This window comes from Sinocyclocheilus anshuiensis, unplaced genomic scaffold, assembly GCF_001515605.1.
Source record: "Sinocyclocheilus anshuiensis isolate Anshui unplaced genomic scaffold, SAMN03320099.WGS_v1.1 scaffold856, whole genome shotgun sequence".
NCBI classification, from domain to species: domain Eukaryota; kingdom Metazoa; phylum Chordata; class Actinopteri; order Cypriniformes; family Cyprinidae; genus Sinocyclocheilus; species Sinocyclocheilus anshuiensis.
In genome coordinates this window covers 136,204-146,690 of record NW_015552603.1, presented here as the reverse complement: position 1 = coordinate 146,690, position 10,487 = coordinate 136,204, and the positions used below count along the sequence as shown (strand labels likewise).

Sequence of the window (10,487 nt, the reverse complement as noted above, 5' to 3'; positions counted from 1 at the left end):
CCGCCCCGAACAACCACTTAAAAAACACGTACGACCACAAGTTCAATGGAGAATCAAAATTAAATATAAAGAAGGAGTGAATAAATCTCTGAAATGCATAGGACGAAAACATTAAAGACAGTAAATGTACATCAACAGCCACCGCTGGATCTCAGTCTGATAAAAAACAAACAAAAAACAAGAAGATATTGAAATAAAAGAATTTCATCGAGTTTAAGTTCTTTCAAAGCAGAAGCCAACGGAGTCATTTTTTGTGCAACTCAAATCATATTTTCACAAGTTACTGTTTAACCCTGCTAAAATTTATATTATTTGTATGTAAATTAAGCACATTTAACCCCAAATTCTCATTACTGTAATGCAGCAAGAATAAAAAATTATTAAACAAAAAATTATAAAAACATTATAAAATGTTTTCTGCATTACATTAATGATGCAAAATGATGCAATGCAAAAAATTTTTTTTAAATTATTGCCTGTTAAAAATCTTTTTCTTTTGATTTTGCAGTGAGATGAATCTCTCAGAATCTCATCACTGCATCTGTATCTGCAGATCAGCACTGCAGCGGAGCGAAAACTGAGACAAGACAAGCGTCAGCGCTTGAGAGATGAAGTGGAGAAAAACACTTTCTACATCTGCAGACATGGAGTGACCTAAGAACATAAAACTGCGTATGCTTGCCCTAACCATCGCTGTACTATGGTATTGCCACAGTGCTTTTTTTTTTTTTTTTTTTTTTGCATTATTTCAATATTGACAAAACTAAAAAAAAGGGGCACATTTCTTTTTTTTTTTGCAATTATTTTTATTACTATTATTTTTTGAAAAACAAACCAGAAACAATCAAAGAATTTGACGATCTCATTCCGAAGGACACTGATTACTAGAATAATCTCTGACCGGTTTAATGCTTCACCAAACACAGCACAGCTGCAGTCAGTGTGCAATGAAGAGGAAGGGAGGAGATAAGTCTGACGGGATGAAGTCTCGGACGTTCACCCTTCAGATATCCCAGTGTTTCACTAGGTTAGTAGTGTGAGAGCAGACGTTGCAGCGACACGACCGTAACTCACCAGCCCTGAATACAGAACCGGTTCAGCCTAAACCAGAACCTGGACCAATGGTTCTGTAATGGAGGAATATAGTCAGTCGACAGATCAGATTCAGCCAGTTTAGGGACTACAGGTGAAACTGATTTCAATAGTTAAACATCTGGAGTGAATTCAGAAATGTGCATTTAATTAAAACCGAATTTTCAAAGTTTTCTATTTAAACTGCATTAAACAGCATTAAACTCAAGTTCAAGTTTATCCAGTCAATGGGAGGTCATAGATGAATTTAGTCATAGTGAATTCAGAATTTCTGTGCATTGAATTTTCAAACTGAATTTTCAATTTAGACAAAATTTAACTTGACACTGACTTAAACAGCATTAATTTGAGCTGAGTTGAAACCTGGAGTTAATTTTAAACTAAATTTAAATTATGTATTCAATCTAATTTCGCAATCTGAATTTGAATTCTGCATTCAATTTGAAACTGAACCCAACATCATTCATCTTATTATGTTCATGGTCATCTAGCCAATAGCCAAAAGTCATAGTTGAAAAATTTGGAGTGAATTTGATGTAAATACAATTTTAAACTGAATTTTCAAACTTCAAATGTTCAATTTAAACTGAACTGAACTTGAAATCAACCCTATCAGCATTAATCAGATTTTGATTTAGGCACATTTGAATTTGGCGTTCAATTTGATTTGTGAATTGAATTCGAATTATGGATTCACTTTGATTTGTGATATGAATTTGAAATATATTTGTGATTTGAATTTGAATGGAATTTGAATTGTGCATTCAGTTTGAAACTGAAACTCAAGATTGAGCCTAACAGCATTAATCTGACCATGTTCTTGTTCGTCCAGCCAATGCAAGGTTAGAGTTGAAAAATCTGCAGTGAATTGAAAACAAAATTTGAATTATGTGTGAATTATGAGTTTGATTTGTGATTTGAATTTGAATAGAATCTCAATTGTGCATTCAATTTGAAACTGAATTTTGTCTAGCCAATGGGAATGCATAGTTGAAAAATCTGGAGTGAATTCAGAACTATGGATTGAATTTGACATGATCGACTTCATACTTGAACTTGAAACTGACCCCAACAGCATTAAACTACTGTTCAGCCAATGGGAGCTCATAATTGAAATATCTGTAGTGAATTTAAAACTAAATTTTAATTATGCGTTCAATTTGTATTGAATCTCAATCTTTTGAACCAAATTGAATCGAATCTTTTGTGCATTCAGTTTGAAATTGCATCTTCAACTATTTGAAACTGACAAAGTTAATCTTCGTCAAGCCAATGGGAGGTGATGTTTGATTGACATGTAAACTAGCCAATAGGAAGCATGATGTTAATGAGCGGTGGGTCATTAACCGGGTTGGTTAGGCTGGGCTGGGCTGGTGTCTCCTGCATCATCTGCAGATAAGGAGGAGGTACGGGGAGGTGAGTTATCCTCACACCATCAGTTGTGAATCTGCTCGAAGAACTTGTATGTTGGGTTTTCATAGCCATTCTGCTGCATCTTAGACAGGTGACGTTCCTCCGGGGTCACAGCAGCGTCCACCTGAGGGTCAAAATCATTCGGATTTCAAATGAATCACTATATCGGCTCATTTGATTCAAGTTCATCCTTCATGAGACAAATCATGATGAATGAACAAACACACACACGAGTGCACTCACTGACCTCAATGATTCCATGGTGGATGGACGTGTACTGCTTCTTCCTCAGCATCACCAGGGTGATGACGATGATGGTTGCTATGACAACACCTCCGACCATCAGGCCAATAATAGCTCCCTTATTGGAGCTGACGTCCTCCGCGAAGAAAACCTGAACACCAGAAACAAAAGACAAACATGAAATTACAGTCACACAGGCTGAACTCTCATCAGGGATGTGTTGCCATGACAACGGCATCATGTAATACAACGGGCAACACGGGTACAGCCGTGGAAGTGTATGCATGCCGAAACATAAATATTTATTTTTAATTAAGTTCATTTTAAGTGGGTGTATGAAGTGTTTCTATGTGTAGGTACCAGTTTCTGATGGTAAACTTCACTGTGTCTTTCTTCAGCTTCCATCTGCAACTCAGGAACATCATCAGGCTTCAGTCCAGACACTGAACAACAACCACAGAGACAGATATTAAATATCGGTTCGGACACATTTTAGTGACGATGCAATCGAGCTTGTGCAGCTGGAATTGACTGTTTACATGTACATCGATTTCTGTTTGAGCTCTATATTCAGGTTGCAGCCATATTCTGAATATGATGTTTATGTCAGCCAATCTACACATGCATATTTTTTGCTGGGGAGATAATTTAATTTATTACTACTTTACACAAACTTTTAACTGGGACTCTTTCACAACGACCATCAAAAATGCTCATCAACAACAACACCAAATGAGTTTCTTGTGGTCTGTATAATAATCAGAATACTGTCAAATCAGATTAATCTTGATGAACATTGATGTTCTTGTTTTTGTAATTTTTTTACGTTTATATAGTTTTTATTCATTTTTATTTTAGTTTTAGGTTTTTAAAGAATCAAATTAAACTACATTAAAATGAGAAATGTTGCTTTGGCAACAAGCTGAATTATTATTATTTTTTAAATATTTATTTTCAGTTATAATTTATTTCATTTAAAGTAATGGAAATGTTTATGGTTTTAGTTTTATTGAACTATAATACCCCAGAATGCATATCTGATCACATGTACCTGGTCGTGTCGGCAGGCCTCGGTCTGGAATGGGTCGCGCATCGACCGGCTCAACTGCAGAGAGACACGAGACATCAGCTACTGATTCACTTCATATTCACATCAAAACCATATCAACTAGATTATACACTGAAGGAAGGTGTCTGCTAACTTCATATGCAAAATGACTGATAAGGAAGAGAAGACACGAAACACTTGCACTTTTAACACTCAGTGTTTTGTTCAGTCACAGTATTGTTATTGCCATGTAAAACTGAAACTAATTCCTTTTTGGTTAATTAAAAAACAATACTTTAATATCCAGTGTTTTATTCAGTAACTGTTGTTATTTTAACTAAAACTATAATTTTTTAATGGAAATAAAACTGAAAAATAATACTTTAATACTCAGTGTTTTATATAGAAACATATTTTATTAATTAAAGCTCTTAATGTTTTTAAATTGAAATAAAACCTAAATAAATAATTAAAAAATAATAAAAACAAAGACACTGTTATTATTTTTTTAAGTAAAACTATTTAATTTTTTTTATGGAAATAAACCTGAAAAATAACACTGTAATACTCAGTGTTTTATTCAGTAACTGCTGTTATTTTGTTAACTAAAACTATTAAAAATAGTTTTTGTTAATTGAAATAAACCTGAAATAAAATAAAATATAAAAATTCTAATATAAATGTAAATGATAATATAAATATAAAAATTAGATGAAAAACTTACAAAAGAAAAAAACTTGAATTAAAACAATACATTAAAGCTAAATAGAAATACCTAAAAAACTTCGAAAACTAGATATTTAGAAATAGCTAAAAAAAATACATAAAAATAAAAATAAGAACATAACGAAAAAAACAATATGAATAAATACTGTACAGTATTTAAATAATAGTAACAGTTCGAGTGACGAGTGCTTTAGTGTGCAGCATGTTAATGGAGTGCTGGTGATTTTCAGCAGGTCTGTGTTCCTGACGGCGGATGTCAGATCTGCTTCCATATGGCGCTCACTGCGCTGACCTGGCTCAGGCGCTCATGAGGCAGCCGAGGCTGCTGGGATACGTGTGTGTTTGTATGTGTGTATACCCTGGTTCTGTGTGTTGGGCTGGTTGAAGCTCCCGGGGTGTATGTGTGTGAGTGTGTGTGTTCCTGCTATTCCTGACAGTATAGGGACTTTTTTTTTTTTTGATCCCCATGAGGAAACAAGCTTATAAATCATACAGAATGAAGTTTTTTGGAAATTTAAATTAGCAGAAAGTTTTGTGTGAGGGGTATACAGTATAGGTACAGTATTATGTCTATGGAATTTCCCCATAAAACTTGGAGACCAGTATGTGTGTGTATATACCCTGGTTCTGTGTGTTGGGCTGGTTGAAGCTCTCGGGGTGGATGAAGCCGAATCCCTGCGTGTCTTCAACAGGCAGCAGGTCCAGGCTGCCGGTGCTGTCGGGCATCAGGGCATCATTACCGTAACTCACCCGCAAATCGCTCTGCAGGTTCGCCAGCTGTGCGGACATTTCCTGCTGCTCGCGCTGCAACAGCTCTGACACACACAGACATTCAACACAACATCAGAAAACAGGCCTCAATAATGCGTGGAAATAAACAATAATCACAACTTTGAATGTGTTATTATAGACATTTATCTAAACACCACAATAAAGACTTATTTTAATTATAATTTTTAATTTATTTTATTTTTATATATGAATTTGAGTTTTGTGTTTTCTTGTTATTTTATTATATATTATATAAATATAAATTATATTTATATTATATATAAAAAAATAACAACAACAATAATTAATAATAATAAACATTATTATTATTATAAGACTTCTCATTAGATTCAGTCTTACAGTAAAAGACTAACACAACAATTTTTATTTAAACCTGCATACAGTAAATATAGTACTACAAATACTTAAATGATATATAGGTAATTTACAGTTTAATATTTTAGTATTTTTCTCATTACAATAATGAGAACTAGGTTTTTCAGCAATTTAGTAGGAAAAGTGTAATGTTTTGTCAAAAAATACATTCTTTTTATTGCAATATTTTATATAATTATTTGTTATTCACAATAAATATATATATATATTTTTTTTTTTTTGTTATTTCAGTATCACTGAGTATCAGTTTTTATTTGTACACTTTTCATTAAATTAAAATTCTAGTAGATTTTTTTGTGTTTTTTTTGTCATTTTTAGTAGTTTTTATTTTTGATATATAGGTCTCATGCCAAGCATCTGGAGAGACTGGTGAGTATACAATTGAGGAAATGGATTGGGCTACCAAGATGCCTTAGCAGCATAGGGCTGTACAGCAATGGAGCTCTCTTTCTGCCTATTTCAAGCCTTGTGGAGGAGTACAAATGCGCCAAAACGAGGCTTGAGATGATGCTTAAAGAATCCCGCGATCCCTGTGTAAGAGATGCTGCTCCAACATTGGCGACAGGGAGGAAATGGAATCCAGTTACAGCAGTTGCTGATGCAAAGGCAGCCCTCAGACACCGGGATATTGTGGGGCAAAGGGAGGAAATGGAACCCAGTTACAGCAGTTGCTGATGCAAAGTCAGCCCTCAGACACCGGGATATTGTGGGGCAAGTCCAATATGGTAGAGGAGGACTTGGGTTGGGAATAATAACACCTAAATGGCAAAAGGCAACAGCAAAGGAACAGCGACACCTGGTGGTGGAGGAGTTATGCCGGCAGGAGGAAGCAACTAGATGCGTTAGAGCAGTCTCCCAAGCCCAACAAGGCCGCTGGATGAGGTGGGAAGGTATAGAACGGTGTAAAATCACTTGGAGTGAGCTGTGGAGCATGGAAACCAACAGGCTAAGTTTTATCATGAGAGCCACATATGATGTGCTGCCCTCTCCAACAAACTTGCAGGTATGGTGTGGACAAGACCCAGCCTGCCACCTGTGTGCAGCCCCGGCAAACCTCAGACATATCCTGGTGGGTTGTAAGACCAGCCTGACACAGGGAAGGTACACATGATGCCACAATCAAGTACTGAAGTGCTTGGCGGCAGCAATAGAGACCAAGAGAGTGTCAACAAACGCCATCCTCCAAAATGCCAAGAATACCTTACCAAAAACGCAGTCCTTTGTTAAGGAAGGGGAGAAAAAGCAGGCTAAGTGCCTGTCCCCTGACGCAGACCAGCTGAATATAGCTAGGGACTGGGAATGTGAGTCGACTTAATCCACAGACTCTTTCCCATTCGAAATTGCAGTCACCAATCTGTGCCCAGACCTGGATCTCTGGCCCAACTCCAGTAGGATCATCATAATAGTCGAACTGACAGTCCCTTGGGAATAGGCCATTAACGAGGCCTTTGAAAGGAAGAAGCTACGATATGCCAACTTGGCAGCTGAGGCAGAGGAGCGGGGCTGGACAGTGAAAGTATACCCGGTGGAAGTGGGCAGCAGGGGCTTTGTGGCTGGTTCCAGTATAAGGCTGCTGAAGGCAGACCCAGCAAAGGATAGTCAGGGAACTGGCCACTACCGCTCAAAGAAGCAGCCACTGGCTGTGAAGGGTGTCTTGTGATAAAGGGCCGAAACACCCAATGAGGCTGGGGTACACATCTAATGATGTGTTGCATTGGTGGAAACACCATACAAAGGTCATTGGCAAAATCACCTCAACAAAAGGCATCTTTTGCCTTTCGCTGTAAAAACAGCGAAATCAAGGTATTTCACTGAAATTATAAATAAGAACTGTCATAAGCCAAAAACTCTTTTTAACATTATCAATGCCACTATCAATCCTTCCATTTTCTCTTCTACAGAAGTGTCTTTGCTATCATGTGAAGATTTTCTGAAGCTTTTTTGTAAATAAGATACATGATATAAGAATGGGGATAAATCCTGTTCTGTCTGACCCTTCGACTCCCCCTAGTTGCACTGCTGTTTTAAGTCCTTTTACTCCTATTACCGAAAACTATTTTATATAATTAGTGGATAATCTTAAACCATCTGGCTCTCCAACTGATGTGATTCCTCCATATTTTCTTAAACAAGTTCTGGACGTGGTGGGTCCATATCTTTTGACTCTGATAAATCGCTGCTTAGAAACGGTTACTATTCCTGAGCTAATAAAACATGCAACTGTTCGTCCTCTGCTTAAAAAACAGGGCATGGATCCCTCCGTTTTAGCAAATTTTAGGCCCATTTCCAATTTGTCATTCATTACAAAAATTCTGGAGAAAACTGTTCTTGAACAATTGCAAACTTCTCTAGCTGATAATATGATCTTTGAGGTTTTTCAGTCTGGTTTCATAAAATATCACTCTACTGAGACTGCATTGTTGAAGGTTTTTAATGATATACTCTTAACATGTGACTCAGGCAACTACGTTGTTCTTGTGCTTTTAGATCTCACTACCGCATTTGATACTGTTGATCATGCTGTCCTTATTGATCGAATGGAACACTGTGCAGGTATTACAGGCAGTGCATTGGAGTGGTTTAAATCTTATCTTACCAATAGAACTTTTTCAGTTAAGATAGGAGATCGTACTTCTAGTAATGCTGTATTAACCTGTGGGGTTCCCCAAGGATCCATTTTGGCTCCCATACTTTTTTCTTTATATATGCTTCCACTTGGTTCCATTTTCAGAAAATATGGGCTGTCATTCCATTGTTATGCTGACGAAGTTTATCTGCCAATAAAACGGAATTCGGATGGACTGGATGCTCTCCTGGCCTGTTTGACAGATGTAAAGGCATGGTTGTCACTAAACTTTCTGAATTTCAATGAGGAAAACACAGAAATTATTGTTTTTAAACCATCAGATTCTTTGACTGCTCCCAATCCAAATCTTGGTGGGTTATCATCATGTGTTAAGCAATATGTGAAAAATTTGGGTGTGGTATTTGATGAACATCTGAAGTTTGATAGGCAGATAAATTCTGTGGTCAAATCATCCTTTTTTCAGTTGCGGCTTCTGTCTAAAGCGAAGACTTTTCTTTCTTTTAAAAACTTTGAGAACGTGATTCATGCTTTTATTACCTCTAGATTAGATTAGTGTAACTCACTTTATGCTGCGATTAGTCAAACAGCTTTATCCCGATTACAATTGGTTCAGAATGCGGCAGCTAGACTTTTGACCGGGATTCATAAACGGGATCATATTACTCCGGTTTTACAGTCTTTACACTCGCTGCCTGTGCGTTAGAGAGTAGATTTAAAATTTTTACTTATTGTCTATAAGTCACTAAATGGTATGGCTCCATCATATATCTCTGACTTATTGATTGAGCACAATAGGGCCTTTCGCACCGCGGGAAACTTTTCATAGTACCATAATTTTCCATGTCCATTATTGTGAAACCCGCGAGACACAACAAAAACACAGCTCCGATCACAGCGTCCTCCATCCTCCTGTTGTTAACGTTGCTCTTCTTTGTTTCCGTTGTTGAACGCCGCGCACAAATAACGTCGCTGTCTCAAAATCGTCCCAGTACTTTAGTACTGTACATTTAGTTCTGGAACTAAAGCGGTGCGAAAGGCCCTAATGTAACCAGATCTCTCTGGTCCTCTAACCAGAGACTTGTTTATCCCCAAGACGAGGCGGAAGTGCAGGGGTGATCGCGCTTTTGCTACAATTGCGCCAAGACTCTGGAATGATCTGTCCATTTTTATTAGAATGGCTTCATCTGTGGCTATTTTTAAGTCTAAATTAAAAACCCATCTGTTCGATAAGGCTTTTAACTCTGGTTGAAGCACTCTTTATCCTTGTCCTATGTTTTTGCTGCATGTTATGATGTTTTTCTTTTCCTTTTTCTCTCCTTGTTCGTGGTTTTACTGTTTTTATTTTTAATTTTTCATTGTGTTATTGCTGTTTTTAGTTATTCTGTTGTAAAGCACATTGGTTAACTCTGGTTGTAGTAAATAGTGCTATATAAATAAAATTGCCATTGCCATTGCCATCTTTCACCCAGGCTAAAGTTCACACAGAAACTGGGATCTGATAGACATCAGATAATGTGTCTCACTGGCAACATCCATGAAAGAGAAGTACACATCATGTGCAGCATTACATATCATCAAAACGTCAAGAATCCCCACCCAATGACTGCAGCGAAGAATTGTACCATCTTCATCTATCCATCTTACCATACTAGTCCTTTTTTGATTGTTCCCCAGTCACGCATAAAGCAATTGTAAATTCACGACTGATTATTGGGTATTGAGGCAAGTACCACAGACATGGATTAGGCCAGGATCCTGAATTCTTGCTGAACCAAATTCAGAGCATAACAATTGCTGCATCTCGCTGTGTTCTGCTCACAGTGAAGAGAATATGTTCTATGGTGCGGCTAAATGGTGCTGAATTTTGGGATTATAACACCTAGTCCTATTATGCAAACGTCTATATAGTTTTTATTTTATTTTACGATTTCAGTTTTAGTTTTAATAATTTTAGAACATCAAGTTAAACTAAATTAAAATGGGAAATGTTTTATATAATATATTTGATTTCAGTTAATGTTTATTTCAATTAATGAAAATGTTTTTTTTATTAGGTTTTAATTTTAGTTTCAGTTTTTCAGACCTGTACGCAGAGGCGGACAGTAACTAAGTACATTTACTTGAGTATTGTACTTAAGTACACTTTTTGAGTATCTGTACTTTACTTGAGTATTATTTTTTCTGGGAACTTATAACTTTAACCTCCTGGGG

At 36.6% G+C, this 10,487-nt stretch overlaps 1 protein-coding gene and 1 long non-coding RNA gene across 3 annotated transcripts in view; one reads left to right on the top strand and one right to left on the bottom strand.

Annotated features, from left to right (window-relative positions):
• The first annotated feature begins 435 nt into the window (after positions 1-435).
• Positions 436-1,871, top strand: LOC107665810 (uncharacterized). Its single transcript, XR_001631601.1, has 3 exons — positions 436-672; positions 1,444-1,447; positions 1,861-1,871. It is a non-coding gene; the product is annotated as an uncharacterized LOC107665810 (long non-coding RNA).
• The window catches only part of appa (amyloid beta (A4) precursor protein a), a 45,993-nt gene continuing 37,066 nt past the window's right edge, over positions 1,561-10,487 (bottom strand). For both annotated transcript variants that reach the window (XM_016456837.1, XM_016456838.1), the window contains 5 exons: positions 5,143-5,337; positions 3,800-3,853; positions 3,109-3,191; positions 2,753-2,899; positions 1,561-2,629 (listed from right to left, as the gene is read on the bottom strand). In XM_016456837.1, the coding sequence (XP_016312323.1) occupies positions 2,528-2,629; positions 2,753-2,899; positions 3,109-3,191; positions 3,800-3,853; positions 5,143-5,337 (581 nt within the window). In that variant the 3' untranslated portion in view covers positions 1,561-2,527. The remainder of the gene's footprint in view (positions 2,630-2,752; positions 2,900-3,108; positions 3,192-3,799; positions 3,854-5,142; positions 5,338-10,487) is intronic.